At 35.4% G+C, this 24,040-nt stretch overlaps 1 protein-coding gene across 1 annotated transcript in view; it reads left to right on the top strand.

Moving 5' to 3' along the window:
- UNC13C (unc-13 homolog C) overlaps window positions 1-24,040 on the top strand; it is a 591,483-nt gene that overhangs the window by 121,603 nt on the left and 445,840 nt on the right. The window contains 2 exon segments of the mRNA XM_036844585.1: window positions 3,044-3,066; window positions 3,652-3,716. Of these exon segments, the coding sequence (XP_036700480.1) occupies window positions 3,044-3,066; window positions 3,652-3,716 (88 nt within the window).

The raw sequence follows: 24,040 nt of genomic DNA, 5'->3' as shown, positions 1-24,040 counted from the left end.
ATTTACTAATGTTTCTCATTTTCTTTGATAATATGTCCTTTCTTATTCACTAAGTTCTTAAGTATAAGGGTATATTACTTTGGTATATTTTATGTTTCACTGATCTTCTATTATTTTGCCACAACCATAATATTTTAGCTATTATAGACTTTTAATATTTGTGTAATCTGTCCTCATTAATCTCCTTTAAAACAATCTTACATGTTTTTACTTGTTTGTTGACCTAGTTATACTTAGAATAATTTCAAGTTACAACAACTTGCCATTAGGATTTTAACTGTTAAATCTATAAATCTGTTAGAAAGTAATTCATCCTCCCTATACAGAAAGATGAAATAATAGTTTTCTTTATATGGATTTTTAAATACTTCAATAAAGTTGCATAGCTCATGTAAGGTTGTACATTCACTGCTTAGCAAACATTTATTAGTCATCTCCTGGTGTTTCAGGAATATAATGGAAGTTGACAAAAAGATTAAATAAACTATCATTGAGACACTTTTTTAGAAGGATTTCAGATAAGGAAATTGGAAAATTTTGAGGGTTATCCAAGAGGAATACACAGTGTGCAGTGCTCATGTATAAAGACCATGAATCACTGAAAAGTGACAAGATTTCAGGAGAGGGGGTTATGCTTCAGCTGAGTTTTGGAGGCTGACAGGCAGTTAGCTGGATGAAGAAAGCGATAACTTGTTTTAGGGGGAGGAAACTGAAAATGCAAAGGCACACATTTAAAAGACATGTCATGGAAACTAAATGGCAAGAATTTAATTGTGGCCAAAGTGTAGGATGTGAATGAGGACTGGTGAGCCATGAATTTCCAGTATATATAGATCTAATTTTCTCAAATGGGCATTGGGTGACATTGGTGGGTTTTAAAAAGGGAAGTGACATCATATTTGTATTTCAGAAAGGTTTCAAATGGGGACAAGAAAGGAGTCAAAGTGAATAACAAAGGTTCACTGATAATTAATAAAAATATGTATTCAGTGAAAGAATGAATGAACATTGAATGAATCAATGAATGAAAAGTTAATGTATTACCACATTTAGCAGCTGAAAAATAACAACTTTGGTAAGATTACCTTTATATAGTCAAGTGGTTGCTATAAAAGCCAGTTAGAATGGAAGACTATGTCACAGTACTGGATATTTGAAATGAGATCTAATGTCATTGTATTCCAAACTAGTTATTGCTAGTTAGTAGGAAATAACTTAATGTTGTTATTTGATGTGTTGGTTATATATTCACTTTGCCACCTATTTTATTATCCTAATAGTTTTCCAGGTGGTTTGGTTTGGCTTGTTTTCAGGGTATAATACTGTAATTCCTGAAAAATAATAACTCTGTATTTTACGTTTCAACATTTGTGTTGTTTATTTCTGTTTTAATATATTGGTCAGAATTTCTGGAATTAAGTTAGAATATGGTAGTGAACATTTTTGTTTTGCTTTTAATAACAGGGATGCCCTAATATTTTACACTTAAGTTGATTCTGAAAAAATCAACAGGCAGCCTGTCTGAAACATCTGAAAGATGTTTTTAGCATATTAAACTTAAGACTTATTCCAATCCTATTTTAAATAGGTTAAAAATTATTTGGAAGATTTTGAAATTTTATCTAATAACTTGTGTGTTCCTGTTGAAATGCAGATATGTATTTTATGACCAGTTAATATGTCATGTTAAATTTGTCAGTGATTTTAAATCATGCTTATGAAAAAAATCTTCATGGCTATGATATATTATTCTTCTGATACTGTGCTGAATTTTATTTTCTGTATTTTGTGAAGTATTTAAAAGTATTTATGGCCATAAATAAGATTTGCTTTTTTACTCTATATTGTGCCTTACCCTGTTTTATATTCAAAGATAGAACCCTGGGATATTGTAAAATCTTAAATATTGCACAAAAATATTTAGTTATGTTAACCAGTTCATACTTAATGAGTCAAGAAAACAAATATATTTCAGATTTTTATCAATAAAGGTCATCATTGAGTTACATGACCTCAGGGAAATCTTTCTGTCTCTGGGGCTCATCTATAAAAATAAGGGGATTGGACTACATGAACTGCAAAGTCATGCCAGCTCTAGCTTTCTGCAAACTTGTATTCATAGAGAAATCTCTCCAGCTTTATGCTAAAAAGCAATAACACTATGTAAGGTAGAAATGGACCATGCTATGATGACCCTTACAGATTTAGACTTGAGTTTCAAAAAGAAAAAAAAAAAAAAAAAAAAAAAAAAGCACTAGTCCATTGTTCATCTACTTGGGCCCATGAGCAGTTGAAAGTGATAAATGTTGACCTTGTGATTTGTCTTAAGTTGCACTGGAGAACTGTGGATCAACCACCCCTCACTGTTTTGTTCAATTCACCAGAAACATTGGATCCAAAGGGCAACAGGTGGGGGATCAGAAGCCCTGGGTTTGTGTCCCACTCTGTCATTTACTAGTTTGGGGATCCTAAGTCATTTAACCGCTTGAGGCAAGTTTTCTTATTTGCAAGATGAAATATACTTAATTAATCTTTTAGTTCTGAAGTTCTATGAGAAGCCATAAATAATCCCTCAATAAAACATCTTTAGTTTATATAGTCACCTGGGGTTTACTTTCATACGTATTGATCTTAATTGATCCTCTCCACAACGTTTGGAGGCAAAAAGCAAAGTATTAGTGACTTGATTTCAGAGTTAGGTCTAGACTCCAGACTCCAGAGAATTTGATAATTTGCCCAGTGTGCTTAGTAAATGCCAGAGCCCCAGCTGGAGCCTAGGCATTCTGATACTTCAACTGTTCTTTTCTTTTTATGACACACTGTCTTTCATTAAGTCCTGTAATCACCCTTTTATACTTTTCAAGCATTCTGGCACATTTTCCGGTTCTTTAAATTGTGAGGACCAACTATCCTTCTTCCCTTGGGGTTCATTTATGATTTTAAACTATATAACACTAACACTTTGTTCATGTATATGTTTAAATGATTTCTTGAAAAGTACTCCATCTAACATTTATTCCTTCTTTTCCTGATTCTCTTTCAGATAGCAGTTCTGTGGATGAAAAGGTTTAAGTCATACTTTTTCTTCCCTCCTGAGGGATTTTGTCTTTTGTACATGTTTGTTTGTGACATATTAGACCTGTTTTGGTTCTTCTGTTTTAGTTGTCAACTGTGCATGTTATCCCAGCTTTCCATTCTTTGGTTGTCCTTTAAGTGTGCCCCAATCTGTTGCATTTATGAAGAGGTTACACCTTGCCAGCTTCGCTTACTTTAGCTTACACTTGCCAACCTAGGGGTCTGCTACGGTCAAACTCAGCATCTGTTTTTAAGTCTGGCGAATCATGATCTCTCTGACTGATTCATGATCTTCACTGCACATACCAAGTTTTAAGGGCAAATAGTATTTGGAATATGATATTTTCCTCGACTCTGCCAGTGCTTTTGTCTGAATGCTGACAGCTAATTTCAAAACCTCCACTCACAAAAACACAGTAGCTTTGACTTGAAGCTGACCCTGCTTAGCATCTGTCATACTAGGTGTTACATGTCTAGTGCAGTTGATGCGTGTTCCAAATTCATGTATACACAGCTATAGGATGCTAAAAACCTCTTTCTTTTGTTTTGTTTTGTTTTTCTCCATTTTCGTTTAAGGCTCGAATAGTAAGTGGCAATGGTTTGGATGCTTCCAAATTCTCTGCACTACAGGCGTTTGGTGGGTAAGTACATTCATAACCTTTCTAATTCATTCCATTCATCAGTGGTTCTCAGTGGTGGTCTCAACATATGTATTTTGAGTGCAGAATGTTGCATGATGATATAACTAGCTTGCCTTGCTGTTGCTTTCTTTTCACAGTAGAATAGCTTTTATAGTGTTTTTAAAAAAGTAATATATAGATTTGTGTATATTTATGTTTAATTATATATACACGTATCTATATATAAAGAACAAAGTTGAAATCACCTAGCCAGAATAAACATTAACACGATCATTCCATACACAAAACATAACCGTATAATTTTACATTACTGAGTTCATGTTAATAAAATTAATAGTGTTTTGATCTGCTTGCTTGCACTTTACGATATGTGCATGAACATTTTTTTTATGTCAATAAGTGAATGAATGTAATCTTCACCATTATTTTTTATAGTTCCATTTAATGAGTGTATAAAGTATTTAAAATGTAATCACAAAATACTGTATTAATTATATTTTCTATGTAAGATACTCAAACAGCAAAGGATCCCCTTTAATGCCCCTAATGACACATTGGTATCAGTTTGGCATGTGTGTTGTTAGGCCTTTTTCTGTGTGCTTGCAAACATATATGTTCTATAAGTTCATATAGAATAGTAGTTTTGTTTGTCTCTGTGTGTTGAACATAAATTAGGCCATTCTATATGTAAATAAGGAAGCACTAATTTAGTGCTGACATAATAGCAAATATCATTACAATTGTTTCATATATAATGACTCATTTGTTCCTTACAGTAGCCCTGTGAGGTAAGTACTGTTTTGACCTCCATTTTACACATGAGGAAACTGATGTATAAAGTAGTTAAAAATAAAGAAAGAAAGAAAAGCAACCAAAACCAAACCTTTCTCTTCATACAGCTAGTAAGTAGCAAAGTCAGTATTCAAAGTTAGTCTAGTTCCAGAGTCTGTGATCTTAATTCCTCTGCTATATTTCATCTGCAGCTTGTGGTTTTCTTTTTCCTTACCTTTTCTTTTTTACTATTTGACAACATACCTTGGAAAACTTTCCACTTCATTATTCATAAGTGATGTAAATATTTCAAAACATTAATGTAATGTTTCTTCATTCTTCTATTAATGAATTTTCCAGAATATTTCTGTGTCATTATTGTAAATGATACTAGAACAAACATATAATCAATTTTCGAAGTGTAATGTGTGGACCAAAGCTTATGCACAGGATAGATAGTTAAATTGTTATATAAGTGTTGAAATTTGAACACACTTGTGTACAATAGAAATAGAAGCAAAATTTAGATATATGGTTTAGGGTTTTTTGGAGGGACAAAGAAATAGTCTCACGGTTATGTTTTATAATATTCTCATCCTCTTCAAATGAATTTTGTTAAATAACATCCACATGCTATTTTCTTTAAATTAAATATATGAAAATTTTTAAGTTTCAAATTTAAGGGTCCTGAATAATAACATCATTTTTACTGAGATTTTTCAAATAAGTAACAAAGATATTATTTATGTATACAAACATTTCAGTGTCCTTTAAATATGTGAAGAATTATATTCACATTTGTAATGTCACAATAATTTAAATATGTTATAAAAACGAACTGTGGCAAAAGTTCACTATGGATTATCTATAGAAAATTCAGGTAATAAATGGATTACTCTCTCCCCACTACCCCACATATACTGTCTTTAAGTTAACACAAAAATGATACTGTGACAAAACTAATAAAATGTTTATTTTAGAAAATAACTTGAATTCCAATTTAAATTTTAAAACAATTTGTATGCCATAGTCTTAGAGGCTTATCTGAGTTTATGAGCTTACAGTTCTTTCAATTCCTAACTTCCTGTGGCATCCATCACTTGAAAACAACTTGCTTTCTTAACTCATGTCTGAATATGGACTTTTATCATTGTCAGAACAATAGAGTTAATCTACATCCATGTTTTTGTTAAGTGTATGCTGTGTAAATGTCTAGCTACAATAGGTCATCTTTTCATTTCAATTCTTTAGATCCTTTCCACATTATTTTTCCAGAAATTTCCTATTTCAAGGACTTAGCAAGGGATTTTGGAATTATGATGGTATGGGAAAGGGGTGATAATTTTTAGTCTTCAAGAGAATTTGCTGTTATCTGAAGGCAAGTTCCTCTTGAAGAACCTGAAGAGTACCTTTAAATGCAAGCTTTCAGTCACAGCCTATTCCAGAAATATTTGTTTATTTTACTTTCCCTATCAATATTTAAATATATATATTTTAGTAGAGTAAAATATTGCTGTAATCCTCAATATTAAAATTTCTGTTGTCCTGGGAAACTGACACTGGAGCAGACTTTGAAAATAGGGAGTCATTGCTGCTTCAGGGCAAGGCTACTATATCCTTCACCTCTCTACCTTCAGCATCCCTAATGAGTTCAGAGCCAAACCACATCCATCCTTCCCTCTCACTTCTCAAGTGTCAATAAAAGCACAATCTATACACACTGAAACCAGACAATGGAATTAACAGTGCTGCTGATTTCTGCTCATTCTCTGTACATGTCCTGTAAGTGTTGCTGGAAAATACATGCCAAACTTTATTTTTCCTATCTGTTACAATAAAAATTCAGACAGCTTCTTGGAAAAGAACTGAGAGGAAGAGAGAAAAGATGCACAGAAAAAGAGAAGGCTGGAAGGATGCTTGTTTCAGTGAAATCATTACATTTAACGTTTAACATCTCAGTGCTTTGATAAGAGTTTGGTAACTTTTGTCATATACGTAAGCTGAGAGTCATACCAAGATGACAGACGTACAAGAGCTTTTGGGGGAGAAACAGCTCAGATAAAGTGGAGAGACAGACAACAGGAGTAGGCAAGAAGTGCCTTGGACCATGATATAGGTCTGATACCTGGGGAAAGGGGGAGGAGAAAGAAGGAGGGCTAGGTATGAAAAGCCTTAAACTGACTGCAATGAAACTGCCATGAGACTGCAATAAAGTGTCAGTCGGACCAATGGGAAGCGCTAGAGATGAGGCTGTCTGTTAGAGGAGTCCCACCTTGAGCATACAGGGGCAGCTCCTTACCCTCACCACGTTCACTCACTGAACGCTGGCAGCAGCTTGGGCAGAGTCTGGCCTCAAGTGAATGCTGCAGTTGATTCTGGAGGTGTGGTTACTGAGGGCTGACATCCAACTGTTCCTAGATTTTCTCTGAGGAATATCTGAGTGATACGTGCCCGTGGCTACCCAGCCTCTGACATTTTGATGTCTTTAAATGTCAGTTTGATGACACAGAGATTGACAAATAGCAAAAGAAAAGCTTCTGTTTTGACCTCCCTTTCAAATAGGTAAAATAGCAAAAGAAAAAAAAAATACATGAAATAAGTGCTGAGATGTCCAATGTTGTTCAATGATTGCCATGAACAAATAACTTTGTGAAAGTGAATAAGTCAATCATTAGCCAAAGTTCTGAACAATTCCTTTGTTTTTAAGTTTACCTTGATTAAAATCATGATTTTTGTTGTAGTTGTTACACCTGACATGAGTTAGGTGGTACAGTATATGGATACAGCAGGTTTAATATACTCTTGATATTTATCATAGTTCTGACATTGCTTTTATAGTCGCTATAAACTTTAGGATGTCATATTCTGTCTTCACGCCACCTTCCCTGCTGCTAGTCTTTTTTTTTTTTTTGCCCATTTTTATTTTTATTTTTTTAACATCTTTATTGGAGTATAATTGCTTTACAATGGTGTGTTAGTTTCTGCTTTATAACAAAGTGAATCAGTTATACATATACATATATTCCCATATCTGTTCCCTCTTGTATCTCCCTCCCTCCCACCCTCCCTATCCCACCCCTCTAGGTGGTCACAAAGCACTGGAGCTGATCTCCCTGTGCTTTGCGACTACTTCCCACTAGCTATCTGTTTTACATTTGGTAGTGTATATATGTCCATGCCACTCTCTCACTTCGTCCCAGCTTACCCTTCCCCCTCCCCGTGTCCTCAAGTCCATTCTCTAGTAGGTCTGCATCTTTATCTTTATTCCCATCTTGCCCCTAGGTTCTTCATAACCTTTTTTTTTTTTTTTTTTTTTTTAGATTCCATATATATGTGTTAGCATACGGTATTTGTTTTTCTCTTTCTGACTTCACTCTGTATGACGGATAGGCAGAACACTCCATGACGTAAATCACAGCAAGATCCTTTTTGACCCACCTCCTAGAGAAATGGAAATAAAACCAAAAATAAACAAATGAGACCGCTGCTAGTCTTGATCTCCATGTTTTGTCAGGGCATGAAATCAGTCACTTAACATGGAAGCTAAGATTGTTCTTACTCTTAAGGGGCTCTTAACCCATCTTTTCTCATAGCAGCAGTCTTTTCTCTGGTAGCTGAAAACTTTTTGTTTGTTCCTATCTAGCCCATAAATTAAAAATTTCCCTGTCCCCTCAGGTAATTTCCTTACTTCTAAAGGAAAGCCAGAAATTCTCCGAAGCCTAGATCATGGCTCTTTCCAGAGCTATAAACCTTTCCCTGGGTCAATGGTTCATTGTACATTAAACATTCTTATATTCTCTGAACCAGGTTTGCCAAGTACCAAGAAAATGACAGCCCCGGTGTAAGTTTGCTTCACTCACAGTAGCAGGTCACTCTTTGGAGAAAAATGGAAGCTTTTTCTTTGACTTTCTGATTAGTGTTTTCATGGAAGAACTCCTTTTCTCCCCAGGGGCTTTGGTAGAGGAGTTCACTATAGATTTAGAGAGAAGTGAGTTAGGATTAGGACTGTTAATTGTTATAAGGGTTATCAGATGCAAACAGGATCTACTTTCACAATTCATAATTGTACAGCAATTCAATCACCATTACTGTACTTTTTTCAACTTATTCAGATTGCCATCAGTCTAGTTTTAATCCTCAATACCTTTTACCTAGGCAGTTGCAAGCTTATCTTCTACCTGATCTTCCTGCATCAATTTATTCCTCCACGTTAAATCCAATCTATACACTGTTAAAGGTTAATCTCCTTAAAGCACAGTCCTTTTCTACTTAAATGTGTCTAATGACTCCTCATTTCTGCAATGTAAAGTATGGCTTTTTGTGCATGGCTTTGAATATACTTCTTGATTTCTATTTCTCTCTTTGTACAAAAGAGAAATATTATCTGCCTTATCTGTGTTCTTGTTTGTGTCATTCCTATGGCACATATTAATTTCTTAAATTGTATAACCTTAACAAGATTCATATCCTTGATGACTTGATTTTAAGCTCTTTAAAGGCATAGAGTTGGTCTTTTATTACTTAGGTTTCCTTCTATAAAGTTTATGATAGTGTTTTGCCCATTTAGGACCTCATTCATAAGTTAATTTTGTTTTAGAATGGCAGTCTCTTCGATCAGTTGGTTAGAATTACTTTTTAAGAGATTCAGGTCTACCACATTTTAAGAAAAATTTTTCCTGAAATAATTGTGGTTTGAGGATCAGACACACATGAGAAGTACTCTGAGTTTTAAAAGCAGCTTAACCCACCCCTGAAACTCAATGTTACTAAGCCCTTACAGGAAAAAAAATCATCAGGGGATTTTTCTCACAGTAGATGTAACCCTAGCTGACCAGGAGGCCACTTTGCTTTGGATTGTGAATCTCCTTTTCTCCATTTTGGAGAAACTTTTGAAGATTCTACTGAGAAAATTTATAAAAAATATTACTCTAATTATGCTAAGATAAATTTTATCCTTTCTTTCTCCTATCAGAAAACCTTACCACTTTAGAAAACTCTAGATATAAATTCACACTGTATTAGAGATTTCCTGTAATAAAATCCATTCTTACTACTTGAGAAAGGAGAACTTTGGTGATTAATAATTGAACAAACTTTTTCACCTTGTCCTTTATAAAAGTAATAAAGGGAGTTGTCTTGCTTAATCTATTACAGAAAGAATGAAACCTGGCATCTCATAGCTAATGTCAGACCTAATCATGACACTGGGTAGTTATATAAGCTAGAAAAGAATCTCATATGAGGCTGAGGCAGTCCCAACCCTACTACAGACTCTGGATTATACCAGGTCCGCTAGTGCTCGGCACTCCGCCTGCAGTCCTCCTGCCAAGCAGAAATGTTATATTCTATACACCAAGATTTGGCCTAGACAGAGAGCCTCTTAACTAGGAAAACTGACATCAATAAGGCCATCAACTTTCTAAAACCCATGTATCAAATCCTGATTGCTAAGCCATTAGCTTCCCATGGCCAAAACAAAAACAAAACCAAAAAACCCTGCCTATCTAATTTTGGCCTACCACCAGCCATCAGTTTCCTAGTTCATGGTGAGCTGAAATGCTTCATTAGACTCTTGTAACTTACTCAGAGAGCACTCAATACCTCTATTGAGAAAATCTTGGTCATTAGAGAGTACATTTTTACATTAGCCACAAAGACCAGCCACTAGACTGACTCCTTCAATGTATGAACCTACAAAACACCAGGACCACATTATTAGACCCTGTTAGTGTCTAGTGTTACAGTCTAAACCGGGCTTATAGATGCCATAGTTTTCTTGGAATGGATTATAAATCATTTCTTTCAGGCATATTTTTTTCCTACATAGATATTGGCAAAGAATTCACAGAACTCATTCAAAGGATTAAGAAAATGGAGCTGTTACCTCATTACTACTAGCTTATAGTTCACAAAGTTAGAGATTGACACCTTGCCTGAGTTTGTAGCTTAACATTTTTTTCTGACTATAAATGCAGAAGGACACTTGATTATGAGCCACTGTCAATCCAGGGATACTGTATAAGGCTCTCCAATCTTCTGGTAATGATACTAGTGAAAAGATTCTGCCATCCACAAGAGACCTGATGTCTACTCTAAATGAGACCATTTTCTGTGCCAAGAAAGCAGTCCATGGAGAATTCCTCACCCAGAGTACGTTTGTACTTCTGTTATTAAATTGTTCATAAGAATATGCAACTTCAGGATCATCCTGGGTTGCAGGATTTTACTCGTCACACAAAGGCCACTCTCTTGTTTTTGAGGAAGATAGGTTTACATTTTTGATCGAGAAGATGTGTATGACTCTTCATCCATATCAGCCCTGGATGCACATAATGCCTTCATTTCAGGGAAGGAAACCACAGCCACCACCAGCCATCACCAGTGCTGACAGCTTTCCTTTAGCCAGTTCCTCGCCCTGGAGCCTTCCAGAATTGTTGCCTACAGCACTCGTTGGCTCCTCAGAAACAGCCTGCTTTTCCTTTTATCTTTAGGTGACTGCCAGGCAAAAACACACCCAACAGGAAGTGTTAGAAAATTACCAGCTATTGGTCAAAAAACATTGAAAATAACGCCTCTAGGTAAGATGGCAGTTATGACTACCTTGCTTCCTAAACCAGAGGATTCTTTCCAAAACTTAATTGATATGGCTATTGAGTACATCGAACATACATGAACTATCTTAGGGGAAAAAAAATGAGCTTGATCATTGTATATCCCGGTAAAGCATATGTTGAATGGGGTTTTAAGTACCTTTTAATAAATGAATACCATATTCCATGAAGGCAGATAACAGAGATTTCCTCTTATAGGCAGACGATAGAGTAGAGCAGAAAAACAGTAATCGTCGCTGCTAACAAAATAGTTTGCCTCCATACCTTGTAATTACTCCTTATTTGAAGTAACAGGTTTGCTTAATCCGCAGTGTGTTCTTAAATATTGAACAGCTTGTTGTTCGAACCATAAATCTCAGATATGACCAATTCTACCTTGATGTCCAGTAGGTAGTTCTTGATTTTTAGTCTTTCTTAGCATTTAGGAACAGTATGAAATATTATAGGGGGAATATAAGGAAGCATTTTAGATATTTTAAAAATGGGGATGATGTTTTAAATTCATAATTATTATAATAACTAATACTAGTGTTACAGTATAACAGGCCCATATCTACGCGTCATTTGTGCATTATCTTCTTTAATCCTCATCACAACTTTTTGAGGTAGATGTTACAATTATTTTATTTTTCAAATGAGGTTACTGAGGCTTAGAGGTATTAAACATGGTCAAGGTGAAATAGTGATTATTAGAGCTGAGGTTTGAACTAGGTCTACTATCTTCCAGGGCTTGACTGCTTTACTATTATGCCAAACTGATGTAATTTGCAAATAGATGATGCTTGAGTCTACATCAGTTCTTTGTAATTATATATTATATTTTGAACTTGATATTTCTTTATGTATTAGTCTGACAAGGTTTCTAAATAGGGGTATCGAATAAATGTTGTACATATATTTCTATCTAGATTCCAGGAAAGTATTTGCTAAGGGTTTTTGTATTATCCCCTAGAAATATATAATATTTCATAATATCACTGAGGTGAATTAGTGATGGATTGAATGACTAACCCAGAGTATTAGACAGATTATTTTTAGTTGAACTAAATGGAAATATGAAAGATCTGATTGTAGGATTTGAGGGTGACATGGTTGGGCAAAATAACTAGTGTTATTAGATAATGGAGTTAATATCTAAAAGATTTTTAGCATACTACAACTGAATATAACAAGATGAAGTATAAATAGTATATCAGTCAGGATAAACTAAGTTACTATGCAATAACCCACCATACCCCGTTTTAGTGTATTAATCAAATAAAGGTTTATTTCTCACCCACACTACGTTTTCAATGCATATAAAACAAGGGAGGAGGATGTACCTGATAGTTGCCCAGGGAACCAGGCTGGCAAAGGTTTGTCTCAACACACACTTTCATGTTTTCACTGTAGGGAAATTAGGATGTGACACACTGGACTCTTAACTCTTAAAACTTCCAGTTAGATGTGACATGCCTCCCTTCTGTTCATATTACAATGGACAAAGCAAATCACATAGAATAACTACTTTAAAGGGAGGGTTGAGGTGCAATCCTATCATGTGTCTGAAAGGACGAAAGACCTGGAATGTTTCTCAACAGCCCTAATTATCACAACTAGGGATAAATGTGGGCTTTGAACTCAGACTCTATAGAAGAGAGCAAATACAGTTTAACATCAATGTATGAAAAATTTCAAAGTGTTCATTGAATCTAGTGACAAATTAAGTAAGGTTGCGGTGCTAGTGCAGGGGGCCTGCAGGGAAAGCCCCCGTAGAGCACATGGAGGGAAGTGCAGGGTTGGAACGGGACAGAAAGCCCTGCACTTGTCGAGCTCCCCTGCTTCTCAGGACTGTGTGCTCAGTTCAGGGACCAACACCTGAACAGGGTGTAGACAAAAGAGAAGGCTTGCAGATCAAACAAACAGGTTGAAAAGGGGTCTCAAATCATACCATAGGAAAAACCACCAATAAACCAGGGACACTGAATCTGGAAAAGAGAAAGTTGTGGTGAGAATGTGCTCAAGGTCTTCAGATATTTAAAGGATTAGGTGTGGAAAAAGGGATTAAATTGTCCTGAGCTTCACAGAGGGAAAACCATGGCTTACCGGTGAAATTATGAGTAGGCAGACTTCTCAGTGTGAGAAGAAATTTCCAACAGGAAGAGATTTTGTAAAAACTAAATTCTCCATTTCCAGAGAGATTTAAATAGTTTGGGTGATCACTTGTTAGAAATGCTGCAAAGGAAATTTAAATATCAGATGTTTGATTCTTTAAAGCCTCTTCTAAACTTAAGATTCTATTACATCCTATCCTAATATTACATCCTATCCTAATATAATCACTCTATCAGACAGATGTTGCTGTGTAGTAAACCACCCTAAAATTCAGTAGCTTAAAACAATGAATCTACTAGTGTTGTCTGCATTCACTTAGGCATGTATGGTCCGCTGGACAGGGCCTGGTTGTCACATGTCTGTGGGTATATGGCTATTATCTGGGCAACAGAGGACAGTTGGCTTTATGTCACTCATTGTCCAGCCAGCCAGATCAAGCTTATTCATATGGCAGTGACGGGATTCTAAGAAAACTAGTGGAAGCAGCAAGACTACTTTAAGCCAAGGCTGGAATTGACAACCAGCTCTTTTGCTACATTCTGTTGTCCAAAAAAAGTAATAAATTCAGCTCAGATCCAAGGAACATGGAAATAGACCCTGACTCTTTATGGGAGACATGAACTGAGGCCATTTTTTTTTAATGATCTACCATAATTATGTATACCTATAATTAAATATTATTCAAAAATAACATATTTCTTATAATTTGAAGAAAATAGAATGTTATTCCATGTATTTACCTTTACTTACAATATGATAGTCTCCGTACTTGGAATAATTAAAAAGTAGGAGTTACTATGAAAATGCCAGAATCTCATTTTTGGTATTTAACCACTTAGCTGCAATACAAGGTAAAGTGTGACTTACTTTCCAGTGGATAAAGTGCTCTGAAAATTTATAAAAGGAAGATATTTCTGATTCGGAGTTATCAGGGAAGACTTTATGGAGAAGATGGCACTGAATTGGGCTTTGACGTTTGTGTAGGATTTTGATAATTGGATATAGAAAAGTCAGAGCAGGAAGCAGTACAAAAACTTAAATAGCATCATGGGCAAGAAAATGTATTGGACAATAATGTGTCAGAATGCATGCAGGAGAAAAGTGGAAGATGGGTTTGGACAGGCAAATGGAAATTTTGAATACATGACTATAGATATTAAATATATTAATCTTTTGAATAATGTATCTATAACTTTGAATTCCTGCATCTTGTGAAAATGACTCAGTTGTTCTGGGAACATAATGGTTGAACAATAACTACTAGATGATGACAATGAAGGGAAGAAGCTATGAATTTATATTCACAAGATTGTATGGTTTTCTTTAACAGGATAGACTCATCTGCCAAAAGTACAAGAGACAATTTTTAGATACACATTAGTCTTCAGAGGCAAGTGTGCTCAGGCATAGCAGACACGTCTTTTGTCTGGAGTACTTTTACGTACTCTGTCAACCGTGAAAAACATCACTGCAACTCCTGCTCATTATCTTGATGCTTAGACTCTAAGGTCCCAGGGAGGAAAGGCCAAAGCAGAGACTGGTAGAAGCAATTGCTGCTCAGAATGATCTGCGTATAAATCTTTTCACACAGGGTGACACCATCTGCCTCATAATCTTTGCATATAAAGATTCCTTCAGGAAACAATACTTGAAATAATTGTTCCAGGTGACAACTACGGTGACAACTACAAAATCTCAAGTTTCAGAAGAATCCCCAAGTTTAATAAGATGCATTTATTTGTATCAAGTATAGGAATTTAAAAAAAAAATGGAGACATAAAATTTCTTCTGGAAATGCAAATTAATCCAAGTATACCGTGAGAGAAATACAGTGTCCCTTATAAACTTCACATAGGTAAAAAGCAGAAATGTCAGAAGTGATGAAATATGTTATTTGGTCTATGAGTTTGTCTCACTGGAAATGTAAGTGCTTAGAAGGAGTTAAAAAAATTTTTAAAAGTGGGCTGACAGTATTTGCTGTAGCTATCTTTTGCTGGGTTTTGGGATTTGGAATATTTTTTGTTGTTTATTTACATATTTGCTTTTCTCTAGATCTTCTATATATTTTTGACTTTTCTATAATAAATGTGTATTAATTCTACATTTAAAATAAAAGTATAGGAAGTACCAAAGCTATAGCACAGGAGTGAATGAAACCACAGATAATATGCAACAGAGTATCCTGTCTGGGTCAGAGTTGAGACTCATTTGATCAATGTGGTGAGATCTGTGAAAGCTCTTGCCAAGGTATGTATTTGCCTTCGTTGATTTGTACAGAGTTTGAAGAGAGTACGTGAGCAGTACTCATAATTGGGGTTCAGACTTAGACATATTTGGTGGTAAAGCCGGCTTAGCAGTAATGAAAGTGATTTGCAGGAAAATTCAGGGAAGGACAGGGGGATTCCTGTGAAATGACTAATCAAAAGGGAACAAAAGTAGCCTGACATGGCAATTCAGACTAAGACCTGAATAGGAGGGGGAAGGAGTTGTGTGTGTGTGTGTGTGTGTGTGTGTGTGTGTGTGTGTGTGTGTGTGTGTGTGTTTGTTTTAAGCTATCCTTATCCAGCCTTAAAAAGTTGTATAAGTAACTTGTAAGGAGAAAAAAGGGTATATGTGACTTTGAGCTGTTCTTTTGGGATCCGGGCAAAACTGCTGAATCCCCCTGCCCTCCCCAGCTGAGTACAAACAACTCAAAGGGTACACACTAGAGACAGAACACTAAGTAAGGGCTAATCATATTTTCAGTTCTTTCATTCAGCCAATGGGACCTGAGGAGGGGAATATCCTGCATCATCCCTGAGCAAAAGGCAAATGTGGTATATCAGTGAATATACAGGCTTTGGAATTAGAAGTCCTCTTTTTCAATCTTGACTCCACCATTGATTAGCGGGGTGAGCTTGGGCAAGTCATTTAATCTGTAAGTCATGATGCCTCATTTGAAAAATGTGGTTTATAACCATAACAGTTAGCTCACCGGATCATTTAATGCATCTCAGCTTTTTCACCCAGCACATACAAATATAATAGTTTTATGATACATTACCGGAAAAGTAAAAGCTTTGCTCATGGTGGCCAGAGATAGGGTCTCCTGGGACCAAAGAGTTTTGCAGGACACGGGTAAACCCAGGAGAGCCCTGAGCAAATTGGGTTGAAGTGGCCATCCTAGAGGAGCCAAGGGACTCTGGCTGCCCCAGATGGCCACTAAGGTGGTTTCTCTAAGATCAGCATACCTGTAACACATGTGTAGCTCACTAGAAACTCTTGTTAAGGGAATTAAATTAGGCAATGTACTTCTTTCTATGCAACTCTACTTCTCTGGGCTTCTGCCTGAAAAAATGCATGGATTCAAGCTTGGAGAAGTAGTTTCCTACTTCAGTTTCCTGCTCGGCATATTTCATTAGACATGATTGTTTGCCCCTCGAAAATACAAGGGTCATATCTCAAAGACAAAGGGACAGGGAAGAGAGGGGCCTTACGAGAGAGAATGGAGAGTCCATTTCTGATCTGAATTGAGAGTGAAAAGGAGAAGCGGGTAGCATACAAATCTGTTCTCTTGACCCTTTGAGGAAGCTACAGTAAGTAGAACTCAGCAGGGCTGCCTCTCTTTTCTAAAAATCTTTGATGTTTGACTGAAGATGTGGCAGATACTGACAAACTTCCCCCCTTTTAGTGTGTATTACAGTCTAGTTCTCTGCTTTTATTCACTAGATATTAGGCTTAGCATCTCAAATGAGATAAGCTTCTTCTTTCCTGCTATTGCAAGCTGGGGCATGGGCAGGCTTTTATTTCAGTATCTCTGGCAGAAAGGGTGAACCTCTTGGAGTCAGAGCTGAAAACAGATCTGACCACTGCTTAGAAACTGGACACTCCCTGCATCACACCATTAAACATCTCCCTAATGGCAATGTGTCTTATTATTATACTTTAGCTGTCTCATACTCACTACTGAGCAGGCTACAATAGAACTAGTAAACATTCTGATACAATAATTTCCAAGTTTCTCTAGTATCCAAATTCTATTGAGACCATTGGACCAGACAGCATAAACACAGTAAAAATCTGATATAATATAAATATCAATGGATTCAGTTGAGAGGAAAGACAGAAGGAGGACTGTAAAATTTTGGAGATAAGTCAATACATTTATTAAGAGTACACCAAGAGCAAAAGCACTCTTTATTCTAAGGATCTTTTTTGATTAGAGGGTGCAAAACATAAGGCCATCTCTCTCCTTGTGCATGTTGCGTTAAGCTGAGAAGATAGTTGAGGGGATAAGACTGGCGTGTGAATTATAAGGGACCATAGGAAACAGGAAAGAAAAACCAGGTGGCCTTGTGGCCAAAATATACATGAATGATCTCTTAGTATTTAAGGCCCTACTTAACAGTGACTTGGACATGTGGATTAGTGATCCATTTTGGTAGATGAATAGGGTGTTCATGAGGGGTATTATTGGGACATAAGGGTTTTGAAAATCAGCTGGTACCAGATTGGGAAGGACCTTGAACATCAACTATGAAGCACGGGTTTTTTGTGTTTTCTAAACTGATTTTCTAACTCCAAATACCCAAAGGATATGTTGGCTCACCAGAATCAGGGGAAGTGCCATGTGCACCTTCCTCTTCTCTTGGATGTTGTATCACCTGCATAGCCTTGAGGAAAGCACCGGTTTTAGACAATCAGAAGCCAGGGAGGGCACTTGAACAACAATTAAAAAAAAAAAAATTTGTATGAAGATTGAAGTGGAAGTTGTGTATAATATATACTAGAAACCAGATAATTGGAAGACTTGAAATATTATGGACAAAAAGCATAACGACTACTTTATCAGAACAAATGATGACTTTAAGCATCTTCAACTGGGGGAAATATGAAGTGGATAGTCAAATATAAATGTTGGGTAGTCTTCTAGGGATGAGGGACTAGATCATGGGTGAAAGTTTGGGATTGGTGTAGAGATTAGAGATTGAATTCTGCAGAAGTTGATAGCTAAATGGAAATGGCACAGATAGGGTATAGAAACCTACGCAGAATGACTAAGAAAGAAGAATGTTGTTAAATCCTCATGACAATGTATACTACTTTCTTCCTTGTATCAAGTAGCAGAATGTTACAGCATATGCTTGTGTCATAGAAACTGTGATAAGTGGTTGTTCACTCCAGGATATCCTTGACTGATGTGTTCTGAGACTAACTTATGAAGATCTAGAGTCATTCATTCTCTTTTTAAATTTAGAAATGGAATTCATGAACTTTAAGTCTGGTGTAAAATTCTGATGTCTGGAATTCTAGCTAAATAGCTATTTATCAGTACATCTATGAGCAGGTTTCTTAATTTCTCTAAAATTAGTTTCTTCATCTGTATAAGTAAATAATTGCCATTTCCACCTCATTTCAGTGCTAGGAGTATTAAATGAATCAGCATATGTAACTGTTTTACACTACTGTTTTACACTGTTTTACAATATATAGCATATAAAAAACAAACGGTCGTTACATGCTGATCGTTAATAATTGTTCCATGATTTCAAATATGCTTTAAAATCTGTATCTCTCATAGCTTCTTGATACTTTAGATTTTAAAGATCAAATTACTTTAATGAGAACTTAAGTGCTCACATCAGTGAATACCCTTTGTAACATCACATTCATATTGAACTACTATATGTCAGTTTAAAATGTGCTAAGAAAAGCCAATGTGGGTAGCACGACAGCCCCAAAATTGAGTGCTTTGCTGGTCCACACTTGATGGGTTATTATAAATAACTCTTTGGATCTATATTTAATTTTAGGGTCATTCTGTAAATTGAATAATAAGAACAAATAAGCTGGTGAATTTGGGCACAGAGAATGAGGTCTTAGGCTAGCATTAGTCATAAAGCCATGACCTGCTGCCTGGCATTTGTGCCTAGTTTGACAGTGGCGTAAGACTTCCTGAAGCTAATGATTTTATCCAGGGAAACTGCAGCTGGCCTAAGTTTAAATATTTATTAAATGTTTCAATGAAATAGAATTAATAATACTGTCACAATTTCTCTTACAATGGGAATAAACATCATAATATTTTTATAGGTTGAGTAGTTTTCCTGTTTTTTGGTATTTTTATGTTTTATTTTTTATTGGATACAGTAGGCCTTTTGTCAAGTATCATTAGAAGTTTGTTTTCACACACTTCCATGTCTCTGCCGTAGAGGGATTTGTGGTTTTGCTGAAGCATAAATTTTATGTTGTTTATCCAAAATTCTCTGTTCTATGTTCTCTAGCTATTAAGAAATTACATATTGTAGAGTCATATTGTTGTTATTTGTAAATCTGTGTGTAAATCTGTGTGTGTGTATGACAAATTGATGTTTAAGATTTTTTCCATATACCCGATATCAATCTATAACTCAAAGGGTTAAGGTGAGGCCAGACATGAGATTCAAATACAATTCTTGGTAATTTCATTAGAAAGGTAGAGACTTGTCCATTATCCTGTTTGGTTCCCTCCAGGGCTCATCCCCTGTGATTGCAGAATCTAAGACCAAATTCCCTTGGCTTGTGCCTTTATGAAATCATGAATGGACAAACCAAAAGACATTCAGAGAGACTGCCTGGGCCAGTCTTTGTAATAAGAGAAAGACATTTGAACTACTGTGGCCTCATGCCAGAAGATCTCCTGGCAAGGATATTTAGGCCAGTTCCAGAACATAGACAGTTCCTGGATATTAGTGCAAAAGGTTTCCTGGGGTCTCTAGACTCAGAAATCATCTCCCACCTCCTTCCTGCATCTAATGCAAACTAGTTACATTCTAGTTAATGTGCTTTTTAGTTTCCACTTAATTCATTAGCTCTCTAATCCCTTACAGAGCTGTGCTCTTAAACTACTCTGAATTTAAAACAGTTTCCTAAATGATCCCTTATTCAAATTCAACTAGATTAAGCATGAAGGGGATATCTAGAGAAAACAGACATTGAACAATTCAAGTCACTGTGTTTAATTTTAACTTTTCAACCTATGTTACCTGAACAGGTAAGAGATGAGACATCTAGATAAAGTTATGCCATATTTTGGGATTTTGTTCTCTTTCTTTCTCTGTCCCTCTCCAAGGTAGACAGAATAATGGCTCTGCAAAAATGTATACATTCTAAACCCTGAAACCTGTGAATATATTGACTTACTTGGCAAAAGGAACTTTGTAGATGTGACTGAATTTAGGATCTTGAAATGAGGAGATTATCCTGAATTATCTGGGTGGAACCAATGTAATTATAAGGGTCCTTTTAAGGGAGACAGAAGCATTAGAGTCAAAAAATGAGATGTGATGTAAAGACGGGAAGCAGAGGTCAGAGTGATATAAGGAAGGGGCCACAAGCTAAGGCAGCTTCAGCCTCTAGAAGCTGGAAAAGGCAAGGTAATTGATTCTCTCCAAAAGCAAACAGTAGGATCACAGCCCTGCTGATCCCTTGATTTTAGGATTTCTGACCAGAACTATAAAATAAGACATTTTTGTTATTTTTAAGCCACTAAATTTGTGATACTTTGTTATAGCAGCATATAGGAAACTAGTACCCTATCCCTCTATTTTTTTTTTTTTTAATGGGTCTAAATCGTTCTTAAACTTTACCACCAGTGCACTTTGCATCTTCTGGAACATCTACCGTCCTTCTTTTCAGTCTCTTGTCTTCTATCTTATACAGGTTTCTTTATTTTATAACCAGAGCTTCTTGTGCACATTTACTACTATGGCTACTTGAGAATTGAGATTGCTTCTGTCATCAATCTAACAGAAATTATTTATCCAATATAGGCTAGGTGCTCAGTGCTGTGCTAGATATTGTTTTAATGTATCCTTTTCTTTAACAGGTTACAATCTCTTTTGTAATCATGTGTTGAGTAATAAACTTGGAGAGGGAAGTTACTTGCAACCTGAAAAATCAATTATTACCTAGTTCATTAGCTAGCATAGAAAAAGAATTTCTTTTCCTAGCTGGAGTATTATGTTCTCCAATGTAAATTATAATACCCATTTATTTTGGAAGTTCTTATTCATAAAGTTATTTGCTTCCTTAAAATGTCAGGTGGACAGTGTTAAAACTGAAAAGCAAGGAAACATGGAGCTAACATCTCCTAAATAAGAACAGGTTTTAAAAGTAGAAACAGCCTTTGTTCAATTGAACAGGGTTTCCAGAACCATCACCCTCTTGAGGGGCCGCTTTCACTAACGATTATATTATGTATGTGCATTGTTGAATTTGAAGTACAGTGTTAAGTGCTCTGAATTGTACACTACTTGGATTTGATTTTTCTTAGCAACCAATCCAACTGGCACTGAAGGACTAAAAACAATGAGATCTCTATGATTTTCAAGCAGCCAAAAATTCAGGTAGCTCTAGTTTAGAATGGTTTCATCATGATATTTTATAAGTTGGTATTTTAACTAATGAGGTACCAATTTGTTTACCTTTATGTTTTTGTACATTACAGAATGTTGTTAAAATAATTTATTTAAAAATGGAAAATACAGAAAAGAATACATCAAAATTACTTTCAAGATCCTGCAATCCAGAGATAGAGTTAATATTGTGTGTGTGTTTGTGTGTGTATTTTAAATAATCCATACTCATTTCAAAATTTCCATGAGCTCCAAAAGTGAAATCAATAAAAAGTCCAAATCCACATCCCTTCTTTCTCAGTATCTCCTTTCCCACTTCCCGGGATTAGCCATTGTTTACAATTTATTGTGTATTCTTCTAGAAATTCATTTTCTCCCTCCCTCCTCTCACTCTCCTCCCCCTTCTATATATAAAACAAAAATGGAATGTTCGCTTAAACGTGTTAGCAACAATACGTAATTATATGCATATATTTATAATATTTCTGGAAGGCTGTGCATAAAAAACTGTAATAAGCACTAACTATGTGCCGAGTACTGCTATTTTTAATTAAATGTCTCATTTAATTCTCGCAACTATATTAGGTAATTCCCATTATTGTCATTTTACAGATGGGGAAATTGAGGGGTAGACATTAAATCCAAGGCACACAATGAGTAAATGGCAGAACTGTATCCTAATCCCAGTCCTGTCTTATTTCAGAACTTAGGTATTGTAGACATTTTCTCATCCAATAAAGGTTTATCATCTTTTACATAATATCACATATAATTCAAATATAATGATACATAATTTAAGTGAACTTTATCATTAAATATTTAGGTTATTTCTTTCTCATTATTATAAATAATGTGCTTTCAAAATTATTTCACTAAGATAAGTTACTGGAACTATAATTACTGGATTACTAAATTGCCCTCAATGAGGATTTTATTATTTTCTTACTTCCTGTACTATTACATATTATTTATACTATAATTTTCTCCCTTGTCAATCTGAAAGGTCAAAAACACATCTTATTTAAAAATTTTTTTATTACCAGTGAAGTCAAACATTTTCTTGTTTCTTGCCATTTGCACTTTTTATTTTGTGATTGTTCTGCTGTTTTCTTCCCATTTATCTTTTGGGGTAAACTATCTTTTCAATTAAGGTTTGTAGGAATTATTCATGTATTAAGAGTATTTTTGGCTGTATATCATAATATTTTCCAGCTTATAGTATTTTAAATAGTATGTATAGTGTCATTTTGAAGAAATTTTAATTTTGTTTATTAACATTCTCCTGGTTACCGTCTCCAGATAATAATTATAAAACTATTCCCCATACCAAGATTAATGTGATTTTCTTCCAGTCTTCTTAAGCAAACATTTGTATCCTTAGTCTATATTAATTTATTTGAATGTATGGTATGAGATCAAAATAATTTTTTTCCCAACTATTTATCTAATTATAACATTTATTGAAGAACACCTTATTTTTCCAGATATTTGAAATTTAAGTATTTATGCCGAATCATATGTACTTGTACCCAAATCACTTTGATTATTTCTAGACTTTCCATTTTCTATCAGTTTTAGGGCTAATTCCTCAGCTTTTCAAATTAAGTATAGGAAATTATGCAAGAAAAAAGTGGGTTAAAGATTGGAAATGAAGAACTAAAACTGTCTGTATTTGTAGAGGGAATGATTATGTAGAAAAGCCTAAGGAGTCTACAAAATGATTACTGGAACTAATAGTGAAATAATCAAGGCAGTAGAGATTAAGGATTAATATAACCATAGTCAATTTTATTTTTCTATGCTATAAGCAAACTACTAAAACATGAAAATTTTAAAATGTCATCAAATTGCATCAAAACAAATAACAGATACAGGAATAAAATTTAAATGACGTGCCAAATTAGCGGCTAAAAAAATTCAAACATGGTTGAGAGAAGTTAAATAAATTAATATGCCATGTTCGTGGACTGGAAAATGCAAAATTGTAAAAATGTCAGTTTTCTCCAATCTGATTCTGATTCAAACCCAGTCATAATCCCAGGAGTCTTTTTTTTTTTTTTTTGAAATAGAAATTGACAAACTGATTTTAAAATGTACAGGTAAATGTAAAGTAGTTGATATTCAAAGCAATATTTTTTTTTTTTTTTTTTTTTTTTAATTTTTGGCTGTGTTGGGTCTTCGTTTCTGTGCAAGGGCTTTCTCTAGTTGCGGCAAGTGGGGGCCACTCTTCATCGCGGTGCGCGGGCCTCTCACTATCGCGGCCTCTCTCGTTGCAGAGTACAGGCTCCAGACGTGCAGGCTCAGTAGTCGTGGCTCACGGGCCCAGTTGCTCCGTGGCATGTGGGATCTTCCCAGACCAGGGCTCGAACCCGTGTCCCCTGCATTGGCAGGCAGATTTTCAACCACTGTGCCGCCAGGGAAGCCCCTCAAAGCAATCTTAAAGAACAAGTTTGAGGATATATGGTACTTGACT

This window comes from Balaenoptera musculus, chromosome 2 (assembly GCF_009873245.2).
Source record: "Balaenoptera musculus isolate JJ_BM4_2016_0621 chromosome 2, mBalMus1.pri.v3, whole genome shotgun sequence".
NCBI classification, from domain to species: Eukaryota; Metazoa; Chordata; class Mammalia; order Artiodactyla; family Balaenopteridae; genus Balaenoptera; species Balaenoptera musculus.
Note: the sequence above shows the minus strand (reverse complement) of the source record. Positions and strands in the feature narration are given on the sequence as shown.